Below are 21,863 nucleotides of genomic sequence, written 5' to 3'. Positions count from 1 at the left end.
CTTCCATCTATAACGACAGTGGTGGTCTGTCATAGTAATATTTGTGTATGATATCCACTAATATTTGTACTAGATGGTCAATGAAGTGTGACATGCAGCAACAAAGCCAAACCAATGTAAGTGTAAGGTTTAAATACTGGATGTGTAAAAGATGTTCTGTAAAATAATGTACATCATAGTACATGTGATACATATATGTGAACTGCTAGAAAGAATTTATATAACGCAAATGTAGTCATAGAATCATAAAATCATCTTTTTTCCTTCTAAATACTGTGAAAATATATGAGACTATTAGGATATTATCTATATTTCTGAAAATAGCTTTCATATAACCTGAATCTAGATTCATAGTCAGCATCATCAATTTCTTTTTATATGTTCCACCAGTCTCTACAGGAAGACAGCAATTAGAGTTGGAGCAGCCTTTGAAGTAGTGAACTCATGCAGTAAGCTAAGGCACATATTTTGGGGAACCTACTCTATGTCACTCAAACAGTAAATGATTGTTGTAAGGAACAATAAGATCACACTGGAACAATAACTCACTCAATACAACTAATAAATATATTTTAAACAGTACAAACAAAACTATGCATATTTACACTTTTGCTTCCGGTTCAGCAAACTAATATCATGATTTTGCATTTAACAAAGGGCAGAGCTATATTTCCTGCAGACAATGAATACTGAAGTAAATGTTACATACATTTTGCTGACTGCAGAATAAAAACCCTGATTAATTTTGATGTACAAGATATAACGAATTTTCTCTGAAAAGTGACCTGTATATGATAATATGATTTTCAAGATAGAATTATACATGAACTGTGAATTGGTCTGTTAACGCTGTTGTTGATTTTTGACTCAGATGCAGAAACATTATACATTGGAAAATTACCTATATAATGCAACATAATAGGTTTTATGTGTGTGTCATTCATCTTCACAAATTCAGACTGGCTAACAGCTATATATAATGAAATAAATTTCAGAAAATGTCATTTATACCAATATTTAATAATGAATTTCTAACTGTACACTGGTTGCATTTGTGGAAGGTTATATTTTATTTCACAATTCAGCAATGAAAATAACATAAAAATTGTGTACTTGGTTTTTTAATGGCTGCAGTTCTTTGTAGTGGCTTGTTATAGTCCAAAAGAACTAATAACACTTTTTTCCTTGACACTGAACACAAAGAAAGTCTTTTGTCTGTAGGCCTACATTTCAGGACATACATGAATAAAGTCTAAAAATATAGATTTGCTACCCCTCATGTATTAAACATACAATCAGTTTTATAGTCAATGATGTGCCACACAATGACATCAGGTGTTAATAGCTATATGCATTAATAATAGTACTCAATTGATGGTCTTGAGAACCAATTATAAAAAATAATACCTTTTACAGGCATGCGTCAACAAACCAGAGATAAAATAGAAAATTAAAGGTTCTGAAACAAATGTATACAGCCAAAGAACATTGTTACTTAAAAAAATCTGATGAACACAAATGTTGTGATATAAAAAGTAATGCTACTTTGAATGTTTTTCAAATATTTATGTAAGTGGGAAATATTATCAAAAATGCTAAACATATTGAAGTTCTAAATATACCACATTTGTGACAACTGAATACTTAATATAACACAACAGTCCAAGCCACATAGATCAGGAAAATACACACACAGTGAGCACACAAAATGCTTTACATGCCACATACTACTTCAAACAATTGCATGGAAACAAATAAAGCTCTTTGCTGAAATATCCAGTAATAATACCTTGAATACATTGTTATTATACTGGGAGGTGAAGCTACTAACTGTTTGACAGTTCTACTTAAGGCCATAATACGAACATTTAATTTGTTTCTCTACACATTTGCATTGATCACTAGATACAGACAGGTAGAAATACAGAAGGACTTTCAGTGAAAAGAATTTCAGTTCTTCAAGAAGTGTGTATTTGATCTATGAAGCTTTTATCTTATTTCTGTCATAAACACTCTTGAACAATGCTCATTAATTATAAAAATTATATTTTGTACCCACAAAATGTTTCCCAAGAAATTGACATCTCTCCATGAATATTATTCATAGTTTATTCCTCATTTTAAACAGAGTTAGCTATCATACTTACAACTGGCTGAGGTAACATGTTTGACATTAGAAAATACAGAACAACAAGAAACCTAGAAGCCAGAGATAATGGACAGTAACTACAATTACAAAGCAATAAAAACAGAAAACACATATTTCGATTTCAATGATTCAGAATGTATATATTCTTACACACAAACATTTTCTTACACTATTGTTTATTTAAGTATCATAGAATGCAGTCACCTTAATTACCTTTCTGTTATTGTATTCGTGTAATTCCTAAGTTTGGTTAGTTCTCATTATTTAGACACCTGGATAAATACACACTGGCACTTATCACTATTAAGAAATATTTTTAATCACATAACATATTTACTGTACAATTCTGTTTTAAATGTTAACATCCTTATTCAGGTATATTTAATTCCATATTAAATTTATTTTCCATTACATTGTGGCTGCTTATTTTGATTAATTTACAGTTCCAGAAGCAGTTAGCAATTGCAGCTTCCATTTTGTGGGCCAGCAGGCTGTTCTGTCAGACGTGTTCCTTTAGAGCCAGCATTCATGAGATTTGGATCCGAGTCCAGGCTCTCTGACATCTTGTCACAGATTATGTCTACTAACCGTTCGAAAACAGCCTGTGTACAGAAAAACAAATTTACATAGGAAATGTAATTTGATCATTGATAATAAATAAATTATAGTAATGATTTTTATTCTAACAAACAGACTTAAAAACTTTAGTCACAATTTTTAAATTGCAAGAAAACCTGTTAATTTAATTTAATTGAAGATGAAATACAACTGGTGGCATTGATGTCCAGTATGAATAAAGAAATAAAAACTTTTTTCACTCTCAATTATTATAGATGGAATAGACTTCTTAGTGTATACATTATTTTAGAACAGTTAAGATAACAAGTACTACAAAATGAGGCCAGTGCCTAACGAAGTGATCAGATTCCTTAGACTCTCTCATACCACTGTGAACACATAAAATCACTTTTAATGTTTAAATTCACTAAGACGTAGTTACCTAACAAATTCTAGGACCTAAAAAACATTCATTTCCTCATAGACATTCAAATTCAGCATAGAAAAAGTATGGTAAATAAATAATCTTAACAGTTTATGGGCTCAGGGAGTGTGTGAACATCTGCAAAGTATACAAGTAGAAATGTCACTATACAATCCTTAAGAGTAACTTGTGATAGTAGCATTCACACATTCTTTGGACACACATCACACCAATACAGTTTACCTATAGCGAGTTGATGTAAACACAAAACGAGAAAGTGCAAGAAATGGCTAACATGTGATGCTGTGCCACAGTACTCAGTACAGAAGAATAGAGTGAGACGTATAGTAGGAAGTGACTACTTGTCATCACTCATCTCATACTACGAACTAGAAGTGATCTCACGTCTGGGAGGCTAATCATTGCTCTGAAAAGAGTGATTAGAATAATTTGCAGAAAAATGCAAGAAATCTCCTGTCATAAACTTTGATCAGCTGGGAACGCTTACTGTTAACAATGAGAAGAAAAATACGAAGCGTACTTTCATATGTGGCTATTTAGACTTTGTGGCGTATCAAGAGATCATATTCTTGTCTGGTCACAAGCTGGATCAAACTGTCATCTGCACGAAATATTTCAGCAGTCCACATGGCCGCCATCATCGCGTGAGAAAAGCTAAGCCGCTCTCGCCTATAACTGATTCAAACCGTGAATGACGGAAACTTTATATGCAGCGAAAATACGAAGGTGCATGTGCTAAGGTGAAATGGGCAAGCGCTTAATTGTTGCTGGTGCCCCCTGGCGCAAGAAGAGTTGTAGCGCCTCCACTTGTGAATACTGTCGAAAAACCATATACAGTCAAAAATTATAACTCATAGACGGCCGATTCAGATGCCTTTGTTTCTTCATTTCTGATAAGATTCCAGGTTTTACTTAGCGGTTTTATCTGTCAGCCTCATTTCGACAGATTCTTTTACAACACACTCCCAGTAACGCGAGGCATCTGCAAATACGTGGGTCTCATTGTATAGCATCCTATGTCTACCTAAACCTCTTGAAGACACTTTTAGTTCTGTGGCCTTCCTTAAATACGCTGGGAAAGTGTCTGCCAAGACAGCTAGGGTTTTGAAGAAACATAAAATCAGATGTGTATTCCGTCCGCCAGCTAAGATTAGAGCACTTATTGGGTCTGTTAAGGACGATTTAGGTTTGAGGAAGCCTGGCGTTTACAAAATACCATGTGAGTACGGTAAAATATACACTGGCCAAACTATTCGTACCATCAATGACATGTGTTGAACATCATTGCCACACTTGATTATTACAACCTGACAAAACTGCGGTGGCTGAGCACTGTCTTACAGAGACACTCAGGATGCTATACAATGAGACACAAGTGATTGCAAACTCCTCGCGATACTGGGAATGTGTTTGAAAAGAATTCGTCGAAATAAGACTAACAGATAATATCATTAAACGTGACGATAGATATCCGCTAATTCACACTTGGAATGCTCTATTATCAGATATGAAGAAACATCGGCCGTCTGTGAATAATAATCTTTAACGATATATGGTTTTTCGACGGTATTTAGCAGTGGAGGTTCTGCAACTCTCCTTGCGCCAGGGGGCAGCAGCAACGATTAAGCGCTTGCGCATTTCACCTTAGCGCTAACGCCTTCGTATTTTCGCTGCATATAAAGGGTCCTCCGTTCATGGTTGAATTAGTTATCGGCGAGAGGAGCTTAGCTTTTCTTACCTGATGACGGCTACGTGGACTATTGAAATATTTTATGCAGGTGACAGTTTAATCTGGCTGAAGATCCAAGGAAAGTTTGATCTGTGTTATCATATGTGTGTAACGAGAGTTTTCATTTCTATGTTATGGAAATTCAGTGGAATCACTGAACTGATAAAACGTAAAGTGTATTGGTACCACGTTTTTTGAGTGTATATATGAGGAACCTAGCTTTGTAAATCTGTTGTAGTCTATTTTAACTAAATAATCTTAACAGTTTATAGGCCCAGGTTGTGTGTGAACAGTTACAAAGTATTCGGTTTTGCAAAATACAAGAGAACAAACTCTAGCACTTGAAGAGTGAATAATTTGGAAATGGCATGTGTTGTTGCTGTTTCGAGCACATGCTCTTGATGACGTAGTTACTGGTACATACATACAAGTGCCATGAATCGGTGGAAGTTGTGACCACAGACGAAACAGTGACACATCAGCAGTGGCTGCAAGATGATGTGAACTGGTAAGTTTATTAGCAAGTGCACAATGAAAATCCATTGGTGATCACGTGTTGACATGCATCGATGCGAGTGATATTTGGATAAATTATTCGCGCGATTTGAATCGACCAGTACACAACGACTGAACGTGATCGAGGCAGTTTTTCGTATTCAACATGACCACAAAGATGCCATTAGCACACACGTTGCGAAGCTGCAAAGGCTTTTCGTTAATTGTGTAAGCACAAGGAAAATGTTTTTCTGATAGACTCTGAAGAGGTCGAATTTTATCCACACTACACAAAGAATATGACAATTCTAAAGAACTGTGGGACATGATTCTATTCACAAATCAAAGTGCAAACCTTTTGACTGAAAAATTATGCATTACTGAATAGTGTGATCAGTGTAGGTTTGAATCAGCTGCATTTGTTGCATGCAGTATCTTTGTAACACTATTATTGATAATACGTATATTTGTCTCATCTAATTTTTTTTTCTGTTTTTACTCAATGTGATTTCTGTAACACCAAGCTCTTTGATGTATTATCGAGGTAAATGTTTTATTCATTACTTAAGTCAATTTATGTAATTGTAATTTACCTATAGATGTAAATTTAAAAGTAAGATGCTGCTAGAGAATGGAAATGTTAAACTTTACTTGTAGTACAGGTTACTGCATAGGACATGTACGTTTAAAACATGGTGGGAAGACCCTGTGCAACGAAACTGGCTTGGCGGGAATAGAAAAGGTCGACCTAGCAGTCGAATTGCGAAGCTCCATTATGGCATGGATCAGTCGGTGGCTGGCAGTCAATGTTTTTGCATCTTGTGAAAGGAACGAGGCACAAAGAACAGCAAGATTATATAACATAGCCTCGGATGTGGAAGAAATTTGGCTTATTATTCATCGATTACTTTGGCTGTCTGTGTTCTACGAAAATCCGACGCTAAGAAGAGTATTTCCAGACGTAATTATACAGCAAGAACCATCGATACTGTTGCCTCATTTGTAGAATAGACACAGCAGATCGACACAGCAACCACCTTCATCTCAAATTATCAGCTGAGTACTGTGTAACTGCATGGTCCAATTATGGGGTTTCATCCTCAATAATAAGATAGTGTTCTATAGAATTTGCGTTGAGTAGCCGTATTTTATACTTAAGTCATTCACCTAGACTGATTCCTATCCACCATGCTTCGGTATTCCCGAGTATCCTACTTTATTCAACCGAAATGTTATTTCAGTTTCAGTAAAATTTCACTATAGTTAATAAACTTTGAGGAGTAGTAAATTTCACAGTTATTCAGTGAGCATACGTTTCGAAGAACTCCACGTAATTTTCGTGAAATGATAGTTAAAGTTTCACCAAAGATCAGTTGCCAAGAAAAGATTTATGATATTCACCTTAAAATTGCTTTTATTGAAATCCCTGTTTAGCATTACAGTTACATGGGAAAACGATGATACAGAAAGTTACTAGCTATTATACTTTCAAGGGCTGGTACAAGAATTAATTATTGTGCAAGTTAGGAAGTAACTGTGTTTACAATTTCATTTGTACATAATTAACAGTTTTTCTCATATTGTGTTTTGACTAAAATATTTAACCATGATCTGAGTGTATTGTTAGATTAGTATCTGGTTCCCTTGCTAATTGTTGAGCCAGATTTAAGTTCATATCACAATTACAGCATTAATGAAGTGAACTTGCTAGCTATCTAACATCTGTATGCTATAATAAGCAACTAACTACAACTATTCAAACTATACCACATCTAGGTACCGCATGTTCCATTTGAGGTAAATAGTTTAACGACGGGAATGCTCCTCGAAAATACAAATAATGATAGGAATAGAGAATGAAATAACCTGAAAGACATTTTGAGGACAGTATATTCCAATAATGAAGCTGATAAAAGAACTCTGTAAAACATAATTTATATATCAAGTAAAGTCAATCTCAACAGTTGACTTTCTTTATGAACCATGCTAGTACTTGGAGCAACTTTGCCTAATGAGGCCGCTGACCGTATCCTTCTACACAATTACAGTTTACTTTATTACTGACTGAACCTTGGTTCGAATCCCGTTTGTTTTGATATTGTTTTCTTTGGATAGAAATCTTTTGAGAGACAAAGAACAATCCAATAAATTGTCACGGTCACAAATTAAGATCCTTTCACAGGATTAACATTATCGGTGAACTGTAGTAGTAGCCCATAGTGTTAGATGTGTTACCACGTGATGGCACATTCTTTAGCTTGTTGTACACACTTTTTTCTTTATTGTTATTTTAATTTTCCACCGTTGGGGTGGGCTAACAGCGGATAAAAACCGCTCTCCATTCAAAGATTGCATAAACTTTATTTAAAGATTGTTAAAATATATAAAATGCGACAATAGCACATAGTTTTGTAAAATTTTTTATATAAAAACAAGTGACAATAAATGAGAACTTCGTTAAATACACATAGATACAAAATAATGATGGTTTTTAAAACTAGATTGACGATTTAATGTTACAATTAAAATATAGCTCTGATGAATTTGAATGATGAAACGGTTTAAAAGTGATGCTAGGTGATTCACGTAAATTTCGTCATGATGAAGGTGCAATTATGAGTATGACTATGAGGCCCTGTACAATCGCAGGTGGCGATTAGAAGTCAGCAAGGTGGATGAAGGGGACAGAGAAAATAGGAGGATGGTGTGAGGCGGAGCATTGTGATTAGGACTAGAAAGAGGTACATATCTCGGGCAGGACATCACTGTTGAGGAATGGAAGTTGCTTAAAATGCCGACAGAAGAGGATGGATAAGGCATGAAGGTGCATTAAGGGTAGAATTTGTATATAGTCGCGCAAAAGGACATCTGGATTTGTTGATAGTGGATTCCAATTTGGGTGTATGGACTGGATTTTTCGAATAATGTATTGGATCCAAAAGTGCTCCAGGAAAAGGAGTAGGTGTGGGAAGTGGATGAGTTGGTACAGGATTCAAGATCAGGATGGTGGCCGATACAGAAAGCGAGGCACAGGGCAATCTTTCCAAGATTTCCAGGATTAAGTGAAGCAGAGGTCCAAGCAATTTTGGCGAAGGTTGGGAATGGGTCAGTAGAAGGGCAAGTAGGACGCCACCCCACATTATATTGTTGGCAAATTTACTCAAGATGGCGGCGATATATGTGGAAATGTCGCAATGATGTCATGGAGGGAAGTTCAAATTTTAGGGGGAAAATAGGGAAACTGTGCTATCTCCACTAACCTAACCCCCTCCCCATTCCCCTATCCCCTCATCCCAAGAAAATGGTGTGAAAAATGGCAGGAAAAAGGTCAATTGGGCTACCCCCACTAAACTAAGAAAGTGGTGAGAAAATTTTTGCGAGAAAATAGGTCGATTGAGCTACCTCCACTAACTTAAGTCATCCAACCACCACCTCTTCCTTAGAACTGGCGGGAAAAGGACTCAGCCCGTACTAGGCTGCTGGATAGGATGGATGTAAGTCCTTATTTTGCATGCAGTGTTCATTTAAACAGTCTGAGTTGTCATAGGAAATTGTTCAATCCAGTGTGTTCACCATGGGAGTCTAGAGTCCACCTGACCTAGTACACATTTCCGCCACCAGAGGGCGCTGTCGTCCCTCCCATGTTGTAATCTAAGATGGGGGTCTGGGGAAAAATGGCGGGAAAAGGACTCAGTCTGTGTCCAGCTGCTGGAGAGAGACAGGTGTGTACTTCATTTATTTTCATTAGGAAGTTGGAACAATCTATTTAGGGATGGATTTCAGGTAGTTTATTTATTACGCTGCTACAAAGCACTCACTCTGGCGTGCTTAGGGTCTCAGTAAATAGCCTACAGACCTGCAAACTACTCGTAAATCACCGAAATAATGCAATACACTGATGTACAGCGAGGCAAACAACTCGTAAATTGTCAAAATAATACATGTATAGCGCTCTGGAAAAACGCTAACTGATTGTAAGCTGTCAAAATAATGCAATGCACATCTTACAGGCGTGTTCACAAAATAATGCAGTTCACTGATGCCTAGACACATTCACTACATGTAAAATTGGCGAAATAATGCATGTATAATGATCTGCAAACACGCACACAACGCTTAAACAGCAGAAATAATGCAATGCACAAACACTCATTGCATTTAAAACCGCTTTTGGACTATCGTTAAGAAATTCGACTGTAACATATCAGAAACCGTTCTGTACAGAGTTCCAAGGCAGAATGATAACAGTATGCATTCTTCCTAGCGATCCTAATTGGACAGCCCATCCCACATGCAAGACGACTCTGGCCGCGCACTTGTTTACCTATTCACTGTTGCTGATGCAGATCTTTCAAAGCAGCAGGTCCAGTGCTGAGCGAGACGTTTGCATAGCGGCTCACCCTCGCAGGCGCAGCTAAAACTTTGTCAGTGTTATATTGACATCACATGTCTATATAAATAAGAGCCATCTCTCCCTCTCCAAAATCGTTAAGTGTTGTAGAAATAGTTAATGGTCACTTTTGTTGTTGTAGGAGCTTTCGAGATGTCCCAGCTTGTCTGCAAGGAAATTCTTGTCCTAACAGAAGCTGTTCACGAAAATAGCCCTGAATAACACCGAATGCATTCTTCCTGGTGGTACTAACGAGGCATCACATCCATCACGTGTTATCCTTCCTGGAAATCGCGATGTCATGCTTTCAACAAAGGTCTCCGAAACGGTAAACTTTCTCACTGCTATGTGAAGGCTCCTATGTCCCAGCACAAAGGTTGTCTTGTGAATGAATGAATGAAGAATTCTGATTGGCTCTTACTGAATTCGCCCGCCAAATTATTGACGCTGCCGGTGTGGAAGCAATGTCCACCTTTTTCATGCAGACAAGACTATTTTGTATAGATCTCCATATTGCACTGACAGTTAAACGTTGCAAAAGTGGTCTACGGATCGTCAAACACTTCCTCAATTACACTGCTCTGCCACTGGCGACGGAAGCTTGAATATTTCAGCGTGAAACCCATCTCCAACCTGGCTGTATATCACCACATACTGTTTTGATGTAGTAAACAAACAATTCATATCCTTCGCCATACAAAATCACCATTTCTGTGTCTTGCATATATCTATAGACCATCAGATAGTCTTACATTTACCGCAAAGACAGACAGCATAAGCAAATGGACCATATATAGTGCTCGCAGCACCTATGAGCTCAGTAGGTCATTCACAGCAGCAAATGGACAAAAGTCATTTGCCCCCTGCAAACACAACGGCTTGTGAAATTTCCACTGGGAACACACATTATCGTGAAGGCTGTGTGTGTGTGTGTGTGTGTGTGTGTGTGTGTGTGTGTGTGTGTATGGGGTGGGGGGGGGAGGGGGCGGCCGGAGTGGCCGAGCGGTTCTAGGCGCTACAGTCTGGAACCGCGCGACCGCTACGGTCGCAGGTTCGAATCCTGCCTCGGGCATGGATGTGTGTGATGTCCTTAGGTTAGTTAGGTTTAAGTAGTTCTAAGTTCTAGGGGACTGATGACCACAGCAGTTAAGTCCCATAGTGCTCAGAGCCATTTGAACCATTTTTTTTTGGGGGAGGGGGGGTATGGGGTGGTAGCAGAAGCAACAACATGATTTACACCATGCGACGTCTAGTTTTCTGTGAGAGGAAATGAATAAGAACGTGTTAATCTCAGTTTAGAACCTGACAAAATGCATGGCAGTGTACAAGTCGTGTTACAGCAGAAAAAACAATGTTTCAAACAGCAACACAGGTAGCCACTCTTGTGGCTGACAGTATAGTCTGTGGCATACGGTGTTCCTCCTCCTCCAACAGTATGGGCGCTGACACACTTTACACTGGTCTGTGCAAGCGACTTCAATCACTGCTCGCGTACTCCAGTGGAACAATACCAGTATATTTAATACGATCGCCACATGTGCTCGATGCTGCTACACAGACGGTATTTGTTTTCGACATCTGAAGAGAAAGAGAGATGTGGTTAAAATCTTATCAAGTTCTGTATCAGATGAAGTTGGGAAAGCTTTTATAGTTCGTAATTTTTCTCTGTTGGATGGTACAGAATGACGATGATAGAATGTTGGGGTGATAGACGTGAATGGACCCCGAGGGATGTAGATCTATTTTGGACTGCAGTACCTGTATGATATTGAGGCTTCCTAATTTTCCCAATAAGAAACACCACCATAAGTGTTCGTACTGTCTGTATACTACCTTGTGCTGCAGAAGCAGGCTTCGTTTGGCGCCGACTTTACACATCACATGTTCCTATTTCCATCGAATGGTCAAAATATGGTCCTGTCACACTGACTCAGCTTAGCCTGTTTCTACATGGACTACAGAATGTGGTAGATATAGCTTTCTCCGAATTCTACTCAGGTCTGACTTAAACTGGAATGATCACACGCGAAAAGCTGCAGGGATAGCAGCACACAGTCTGAGGGGCAGTTGCATGGTGCCTAGGGATTATCTAAAATTTTAATTTAGCAGACAGGTTCGAAAAAAGGGTCTCGTTTCGAGATATGAGAGTGCCAGAAATATGTTTCACTAGTGGTTGTAATCATTAAAGGACTTCTCCATAGGATCCAACCCAGGTATGTGATTGAATGGAAAGACTTTATTCCAAATCGCAGACGACATTTCTACCAGAGAACGTAATACTAGAGATCTGAAAAGCCTGCATACATTTCTTACAACCTCAATAATTACACCATCTACTGTTGGGATCCTTCTCAGCCAATCATCGCCTATAAGCCAGTGAATACATTGCAGGAGCTAATGGTTCAAATGGCTCTGAGCGCTATGCGACTTAACTTCTGAGGTCATCAGTCGCCTAGAACTTAGAACTAATTAAACCTAACTAACCTAAGGACATCACACACATCCATGCCAAAGGCAGGATTCGAACCTGCGACCGTAGCGGTCGCTCGGCTCCAGACTGTAGCGCCTAGAACCGCACGGCCACTCCGGCCGGCCTCGCAGGACCTCTGATGTGGCATCGAGACACATGCGTTACAAATACTGGAAAAAATCTAGTGACTGAATGATGGAGTTGAAAAACACCAGCTTCATACCGCGTTCCTTAGCCAAATCACTTCATAAATTCTGTGATTTTGTTATGAGTCTTGGCGACGTGTTATCGCACTGTTGGTCTGATAATATACTCTCCGGCGATCACCGTCTATTTTCAGTGTCGCGGTATTTGTCTGGGAAAACCACTTCATTCAGAGGTAATGTCATAACTCGGTTTATAAGGCTTGTATAGTTTTTAACACAGATATCGTTAGCGATACTTATGAGCACCTGTAGAACCAAGACCATTTGTGATAGTAACATGGTCCTCGCGATCATGTTTTTAAGATCTGGCGGTTTGTAGGACGATTATGCCTCTCTTTCTAAGACACAGTGGTACCAATTGCAGGAAAAACGTATGAAACATGTCCACCCATCGCTGATTTTCGCTCAGTATTGTTTCGTATCGCCAGAAATCAGTTATTGGCGACGTATTATACTTAGTAGTAGGGGATGCGTGATAGGTTCACCTTGAGCATGAGGCTTATAAAGTATGCGTGTGTATCCCGACATGTGGAAGGAAAATGACTATGTCTAGTAGTAAGGAAGGTATGGATTTGACGTGGGATACTGCGATAGGAAAGGGAATGGAAGATTTTTTTTTTTACTTGGAAAGGTACGTCAATTCATAAGAATGGTAAAGATATTTCTATTTCCAGAGCCACAGCCATCATCACGGGGTATTTCCGATACTTTGGTCATTGTCAAATGTCGTCCAATTGATTCCGCGATCGTAATATTTAACTGTAAGTATAGCGATCAAATAAATATGTAGCTTGTTTCCTAGGATGATTCTGTATGGGGGTGCATGGCGCACGGCGACGGTGGCCTGTGATGGTAACGATTCACGTTTCCAGCTAACGACAGGAGCTGTCCAAATGGAAAGGCCTGTTGGGGTACAGGAATGTAGCTGACCTAACCGTGTCGTATTCTAGACGGCTGAATAGCGTCCTAACACTCAGTATGTATTGTATAGCCTTCGTGATCGCATGTGTTCCCTGCAAAAATTTGAGAAGATTCAATATGGACGTGTATTTGCGTTGGACCATTATTCCCTCCCATGTAAATTGTCCAGTTGACTGCTTCTGCACATTAACCCATCTTTATTTGGTTGAGAGAACATCGATTAGGGTGTGCGTTGTGTGCATCTAGCAGATGAAAGACGGATGGAAGACACGTTTTTTGCTTCTCTGGATATGACAAGCGCCTTAGTTGACTTTGTAAAGTATAAGGATGATTTGGATTCTGTTATATCACCGACATCGGTACTCGTGAGTTAAAATACCAGTTACATCTATTTTTTCCGAGTTTTCGCGTAAAGGTCTTCGCAGAGAAGATACGTTACTAGTTACTCTATGGTTTACAGCACGCTCCACCTCGCTAAAGTTTCGAGTTTCTAGAGAAATAATTTCCAGTCTATATCGGAATTATACTCCACAAGCGATATTGCTATCCAAACAATATTGTTATGTGCCTGATATCGAGAAGTATCGCAAAAATGCTATGATATTCTGGTAAACCTTATGAAAATATATATGTTCTTGTAATCACAGAGTCTGGAAATGAGTGTAGAAAGTAAGCAAGCAAGCAGGTCAGGGCCAGAAACAGTAACCGACCCAGACTTTGTACAACAGTTCGGAGAGTGACCTTGTTCCGCTGAGGGCGCTCTGGTCATGCGTCGGACCAGTTTTGTTCAGGGGCAGATGACTTGTGACCATTGGCTGTGGTCGATGACCTACTGAGCTCGCGGGAAATAACTAGTGCTGCGAGGACTATATACGGTCCATGTGCTTATGCTGTCTATCTTTGTGGTATATGTACGACTGTCTGATGGTTGATAGCTATATGCAAGATGCAGAAGTGGTGATTTTGTATGGCGCAGGATACGAATTGTGTGTTTACTACATGGAAACAGTATGTGGTGATATATAGCTGGGTTGGACATGGGTTTCACGCTTAAACATTCAAGCTTCCATCAGTGGCAGAGCAGTGTAATTGAGGAAGTGTCTCTCTGTATTTGACGATCTGTAGACCACTTTTGCAAGGTTTAACTGTCAGTGCAATATGGAGATTTGTACAAAATAGTTTTGCCACTGAAAGTCTCGTCTGCAGAAAAAGGGTGGTCAGTGCTTCCACACTGGCAGCATCAGTAATTTGGCGGGTAAATTCAGTAAGAGCCAATTAGAATTCTTCATTCATTCACAATGCACCCTTTGTCCAGTGAACACATAGAAAAAGTGGACAAAAAAGTAGGCATTTTGAGTACTGAAATCAAGGATATGAAACTTGAAATAAGTACCACATATAACAATGTGGTCATTATGCAGGGGCAGATCAATAATATCAACGAAAGGTACGATTTAGAAATCATAAAGTTCCAAGAAACGGTAAAGCATTTAGTAGTAACGAAAGTGAACGACAAGGTCTTTGGTCTGAAAACCGAAACTGTTAATGAATGTGGAAATGAAACTCACATTTGAGAATGACAGAGGTTGATTATGAGAAAGTAATAAGCAAATAGGAATATATTTGCGAACAGAAGTGTGACGAAAACACTTCACAAATTGAAGCCAAATCTGCGACCTTGAAAATAAAATAAAAAGCAAGCCCAGTTGTGTCGATGATAGGAGACCTCATAACAAACCCTTAGAGGGAGAAGATCATTTTGATCCTGACAAAAGACATACTGCCTGGCACGCACTGGATTTTCTGAAAAATTGCGAAAGGGTCTTTCTTGAATATTTGGCAGACCAAGAAAAGATTAATGTAGTTACCAGTTCATTAGGTGATGCGAAACGATGGGGATTAAATGTGAACACAGATGAAGTGACATTTAAGGAATCCAAACAAAAATTTACCGAGCAATAGTGGTCAGAACGAAAACATTGTTTATAGCGAGAATTCATAATGGCCAGATTGTGGCAGTAGAGGCAGAAACTCCATGAAACCTTTCTGGGAATGCTGGTAACGAAAACTGACATACTTAAAAAGCTGATGATCCGAATCCGAGATTTCTTGGGAACTATGGAAGAAGCTGCTAGAGGATTCAATGAGATATGTAGGAGGCAATCATAAAAGCTTTTCTGCGTTTCTAGAAAGAGTACAAGATGAATATCATTCCAAAAGTAATCGTGTTTCTCGCAAGAATAGTAGCACTCGGTCGTCAGGTGACAAGTGGCCCATGGGGTCCATCCGACCGCCGTGTCTTTCTCAAACGGAGGATGCGGATAGGAGGGTCGTGTGGTCAGCACACTGCTCTCCCGGTCGTTATGATGGCTTTCTTTGACCGGAGCCGCTACTATTCGGTCGCGTAGCTCCTCAATTGGCATCACGAGGCTGAGTGCACCCCGAAAAATGGCAACAGCGCACGGCAGCCTGGATGGTAACCCATCCAAATGCTGGCCACACCCGATAGTGCTTAACTTCGGGATCCTGTATAGCCACTGCGGAAAGGCCATTGCCTGCGAGAACAATAACAACAGAGATAATCACGATGACAACAAAACAAATGATGGCGATAGATATCGCGTTAATACGGCTGCAAGAGGTAGGGACGGAGGTCAAGGTACTTTAGCCGTTCGCGGTAGTACATTTGCACTGAGACATTACCACGACAGCAACAACATGGAAAACTGAAGACCCCGTATGTTGTGGGCCAAATTAACGCAGAAAGGTTTCTGAGGCCCAAACGCAAGAAACAGTACCGTCGCAGACGTTATGAATTTAGTGCACGAGAGAGCGACTCCGAAGCACCGCAGGATCCTGCAAATGAAGTGACATGTGTTCAGGACTGAGTCACGGTAGACAGGTCATGAAACGTACACTTGCTGGCGGACAGAATGCCCACCAGTAACGAATAAAGCGTATCAAGCAGTTGTCCGTGTGGAAGTTGCAGTTACGGCAGCAGGACAGAATGAGGGCGTCAGAATAGGATGCAATGAACACGCTGCAGACGACTCCGTAGCAACAGAAAACCTGAATATATTCGTAGGGAAGAAAACAACAGCTTAAATAATGATAAAATTTGGAAATGAGTTATCAGGGATGATTTGTATCAAGGGCTAAAGCAGTGCGAGTGGGAGGATTTCAAAAGGATGCACACGACCAGGTTAGGTGGTAGTGAAAGGAGGGAAGAGATCTCGACAACATGATGTTGCCCGACAGCAAAGAAGGAAATGGAAATATTTAGCGCCGCCCGAAGTTCGCGAGCAGCAGATATACACCGTGTATCATAAGGATAAACCTGATGTAAACAAACACAAACGCGATGATTCGTCAGCAGCCGAAGCTCTCGTACTAGTGTTATTCCGCTCTTGGAAGTAGGTCCAACTTATGCATTAGATATGTTATTACTACGTCACTGTAAATGAAACTTTAAGGCATTCTGATTTATTACCAGCCATCAAAGTTTTTCTGAATGATACTGTAGCTACGTAATTTTTATTTAAAAAATCGTGTACAGTCACAGTCTCGGTAAGCGCTACTCGTGCTCTCATTGTCTCGCTGTTCAGATGCACCGCGAAAATGGATGACACTGCTTCTACCTTCTAGTGCAGGGATTCCCAAAGTGGTCGATATCGTCCCCTTGGGGTCGATATTGGTTTCCTAGGGGTCGACATAAACGAAAACTGATTTTGGGGGTCGACGAGGTCTAAAAATCGACCCCTATTAAATTAACACAAGTTCTTATTTAAAACTTTCAAGATAAGTAGGTACTGTATTGTTTATGTCGTGTTATGTGTACTAAGAATAATTAATATTTTTGTAGGAAATAGCATTGTTGTAGTAACGTAAAGTCTCAAGTTCGTACAAGATGAAAAACTTGGCAAGTCTGTGTGGACAAGTTTGGCCATGGGGGTCTGAGGTAACAGTTCATTTTGGAAAAGGGGTCACTTGTCCAAAATAGTTTGGGGATCCCTGTTCTAGTGCAATACTCGCGCGGAACACCGCTAAAGGCTAGAAACAAGTTGTTCTTAATGTTTTTCACAACATTACAGAGAAAAATCAGCTTTGACGTTTTTCAAGAAACAATATATAAAAAATATTTCGGATATATTCGTGGCTTGACCGGTAGTGTCGTAGATTGATAACCAGGCGGGCAGGTGGGCGGAGATTCGAAACCCGTTAAGATCCACAATTTCTTTGGTTCGGTTTGAATAACTAAATCATTTAAATATGAAATTTATCAAATATGTGTTAATTAACTCATACTTAACCATAATTTCTTCAAGAATAATGCACGTGTTCTAGTTTCTATTTACATGCCACACACAGAATTCTGATTTTCATTGTATATAAACATTCTTAATTATCGATATATTATAAAAAATTGTTAAAGATTTTGAAGCTAAGACAAGATTACACAACTAAATTTTTTGAGCAAAAATGAAAAATCAAATCCTCTTTGTTTGAAATGCCCATTATTTTATAGGAAAGATGTGGTCTCACACGAACCAGAGTGATAAGCGTCGTAGAAACACGGAAAACAATTTTCACAGCGTTGTTCACACACTACAAATGATGCATTTTTACAGTTGTCACCTTAACACTGCAATCTGAACCCAATAGAACTGATCTGGAGCCAAGTTAAGGCTTTGTCGCGTGAAATAACACGACATTTAAGCTGCCATACTTACTGGAACTAATGCACGAAGCTTTGTTACACGTCACTGCCGAACGACGGCGAAATGCAGAACAGCACGTCATAAAAGAGGAGGGGAAATGAGGGCTTTTTGGCGGCTTGGGATTCTGTTGCTGATCGCCTCGTTCTCAACGTAGCAGTACTGAATGTACCACATTCCTCGGAGTCCGATGACAGAAGTTCAGCGATTACCAGACGACCGACTGTAATACCTACAGTGGCTTCAATATTACACTACATGGTGAAATCCCAGCACACAACGCATGCAGACAAGTTACCGCTGTTACAATCAGGAATTTTCATCACTCTCGTTTTTAATTACAGTACTATGTTAGCTAAGATCGAGAGCACGTTATATTTTCCATCAGCTCACCCAATAAGCCTATCGCCTGAGTTTTACCATTATTTCCTTCTGTTCAAAAGTTAAATGACAGTCAAGGCTATATTGTTCAGTACTCGTATTTTTATACGTCTTTACTACGACTGTTCACAACACTGGTCAGTGCTTTCCAAGTTTAATGCCCTGGTGAAGCTGTTGTCCCGTATTATCGCTGAGTCAACGCACAGCATAAAACGTATCCTCATTATCGTACTTGACTGTACTCGAGACAGCTTGGCTTCTGCTCCACGTCAACCGCAATCCAATGAGGTTCCAGCAAACGCGGAAGAATTCATAGTGTAATGTTTAGATGAGGTTTATTTTTACGATGAACGGACTATACGACGTGCATTCAAGTTCTAAGGCGTCCGATTTTTTCCTCCGGACTGGAAAGAGATAGAAACATGCGCATTGTTTTAAAATGAGGCCGTGTTCATTGTCAATACGTCCCAGAGATGGCAGCACCGTACGGCAGATGGAATTTTACCGCCAGCGGCGAGAATAAGAACTGTTTTAAATACTTAAAATGGCGACGATTTCCTTACTTGAACAGCGTGCAATCATTCGTTTTCTGAATTTGCGTGGTGTGAAACCAATTGAAATTCATTGACAGTTGAAGGAGACACGTGGTGATGGAGTTATGGATGTGTCGAAAGTGCGTTCGTGGGTGCGACAGTTTAATGAAGGCAGAACATCGTGTGACAACAAACTGAAACAACCTCGGGCTCGCACAAGCTGGTCTGACGACATGATCGAGAAAGTGGAGAGAATTGTTTTGGGGTATCGCCGAATGACTGTTGAACAGATCGCCTCCAGAGTTGGCATTTGTGTGGGTTCTGTGCACACAATCCTGCATGACGACCTGAAAATGCGAAAAGTGTCATCCAGGTGGGTGCCACGAATGCTGACGGACGACCACATGGCTGCCCGTGTGGCATGTTGCCAAGCAATGTTGACGCGCAATGACAGCATGAATGGGACTTTCTTTTCGTCGGTTGTGACAATGGATGAGACGTGGATGTCATTTTTCAATCCAGAAACAAAGCGCCAGTCAGCTCAATGGAAGCACACAGATTCACCGCCACCAAAAAATTTCGGGTAACCGCCAGTGCTGAAAAAATGATGGTGTCCATATTCTGGGACAGCGAGGGAGTAATCCTTACCCATTGCGTTCCAAAGGGCACTACGGTAACAGGTGCATCCTACGAAAATGTTTTGAAGAACAAATTCCTTCCTGCATTGCAACAAAAACGTCCGGGAAGGGCTGCACGTGTGCTGTTTCACCAAGACAACGCACCCGCACATCGAGCTAACGTTACGCAACAGTTTCTTCGTGATAACAACTTTGAAGTGATTCCTCATGCTCCCTACTCACCTGACCTGGCTCCTAGTGACTTTTGGCTTTTTCCAACAATGAAAGACACTCTCCGTGGCCGCACATTCACCAGCCGTGCTGCTATTGCCTCAGCGATTTTCCAGTGGTCAAAACAGACTCCTAAAGAAGCCTTCGCCGCTGCCATGGAATCGTGGCGTCAGCGTTGTGAAAAATGTGTACGTCTGCAGGGCGATTACGTCGAGAAGTAACGCCAGTTTCATCGATTTCGGGTGAGTAGTTAATTAGAAAAAAAATCGGAGGCCTTAGAACTTGAATGCACCTCGTAGTACAAAGATGACGACAGCGAGGAAAAGGGCACCACGCAAAGTACATAATACGATCGCAGTGAGGAGAATGGAAGAAGACAAATTCCTCAGCGTTGCCGACGAAGTATTCCTAACTAATGAACCGCCAGCAGAACAAACTGATGTCAGTAGACATGAAGAGGTAGATTTGGACTATTGCTTACGAATTATTGATGTTCACGATGACTACACAAAATACAATGTAAAGTCAGACGTCATTAGAACCAACGAAGACGACAGCTCAGAAGAAGAGCCTGTTGTGAAAGAAAAAGAACTAATAACATTAGGAGAAAACCATGATCCTGAGTATTTAAAACCAGACAAAAGTTGGGATGAGGAAATTAACAAGTGTCTCAGAAAAGTGATTCTGCTAGAATCGAAAAGTGACCCAGAATCGTCCGATATAGAAGATAGTTCGGATGAAGAATATATTGAAGCAACGGAAATCGAGGAATGCGTGACGAAATGTTGTTTTGTAACCATCAGATGAAGCTAAAATGTGTGTGAAATCTTATGGGACTTAACTGCTAAGGTTATCGGTCCCTAAGCTTACACACTACTTAACGTAAATTATCCTAAGGACAAACACACACATCCATGCCCGAGAGAGGACTCGAACCTCCGCCGGGACCAGCCACACAGTCCAGACTTCAGCGCCCTAGACCGCTCGGCTAATCCCGCGCGGCTTAAATGAAGCAATTTCAAAACAAGAACCAGAGGTAAAGACAGAACTAAGAAAGAAACTCCGGACGACGCAATATATTACGAAAAACGAATTTAAGTAGCGAAAGAATTTGCGATTCCAGAAGCAAGAAAGTTCTCAGATATAATTAAAGGATATGTAGACAACAGTCCTTGGGGTCAAAATTAGACCTCCTTAAAACTTGTTATGGTAAGATCTGGAAAACGGAATTACACTGCGTACAGCAGTACATACTGCTATCATAATTAGGGCGCAGGGCAGGTTTATTTCCAAATTTAACTATATGTTTGCAATGGAACGTTTCAAGTGAAAGGAACGCCTCACGCTAACGCATACTATTTGGTGTGCCCAAAATCAAAGAAGCCCATAAGTGTTCATAAGACCGTGGACTTGAATCCTTACGTCCACAGAACGGAATGAAAAGGTGAACTGATTGGAAACATGTCACGACTAATACGTATTGTGTTATAATATGTTTATTCCTACAAACTGTGTTGTGCAACGTATGTTATACTGTTGTGAAGACTTACTGTAGTTGTTTTTCTAATATATGTCTATAAGTTTCAGAATGGAATGGACATTCCAAAAAAAAAAAAAAAAGTTAAATGACATACTAAATGACTACACAGGATAATGAACTGTAGCTAAGAAAATGGACTGCCAATACGTGAAATGTGGTTCATAATTAGCCTACTTGCTAAAAGGACAGACCAGGAATGGATGTTTAAGGGCTGTTTGAAATGGACTGCCAAAGCTCTTAGTGGGCACCAAGTGTTTCCTTGTTAAAAGAAGATTTGTAAACGAAGGTATTGGTGTGAAGTGTCTGAAGTAATGGAAGGGCAGTGAAAAATGTTATGATTATTTTAAATAGTGTTGTGTTATTTTGTTGAATTACATGAAAATAACACAGCCAAAAAACCTATCTGGTGCAAATAACAATTTCTCCTCATTGTTTCCCCTGTACACAATATGAAAGATTTTGAAAATGATAACTATTTCAAAA

The 21,863-nt window shown here is 39.8% G+C and overlaps 1 protein-coding gene across 3 annotated transcripts in view; it reads right to left on the bottom strand.

Moving 5' to 3' along the window:
* Nucleotides 1-553: 553 nt before the first annotated feature.
* The window catches only part of LOC124721610 (ras-related protein Rab-3), an 832,513-nt gene continuing 811,203 nt past the window's right edge, over nt 554-21,863 (bottom strand). For all 3 annotated transcript variants that reach the window (XM_047246662.1, XM_047246661.1, XM_047246663.1), the window contains one exon: nt 554-2,751. In XM_047246662.1, coding sequence (XP_047102618.1) covers nt 2,605-2,751 — 147 coding nt within the window. In that variant the 3' untranslated portion in view covers nt 554-2,604. The remainder of the gene's footprint in view (nt 2,752-21,863) is intronic.

Source organism: Schistocerca piceifrons, chromosome X (assembly GCF_021461385.2).
Source record: "Schistocerca piceifrons isolate TAMUIC-IGC-003096 chromosome X, iqSchPice1.1, whole genome shotgun sequence".
In the NCBI taxonomy this organism is placed as follows: domain Eukaryota; kingdom Metazoa; phylum Arthropoda; class Insecta; order Orthoptera; family Acrididae; genus Schistocerca; species Schistocerca piceifrons.
This window is presented reverse-complemented; position numbering and strand designations above follow the sequence as displayed.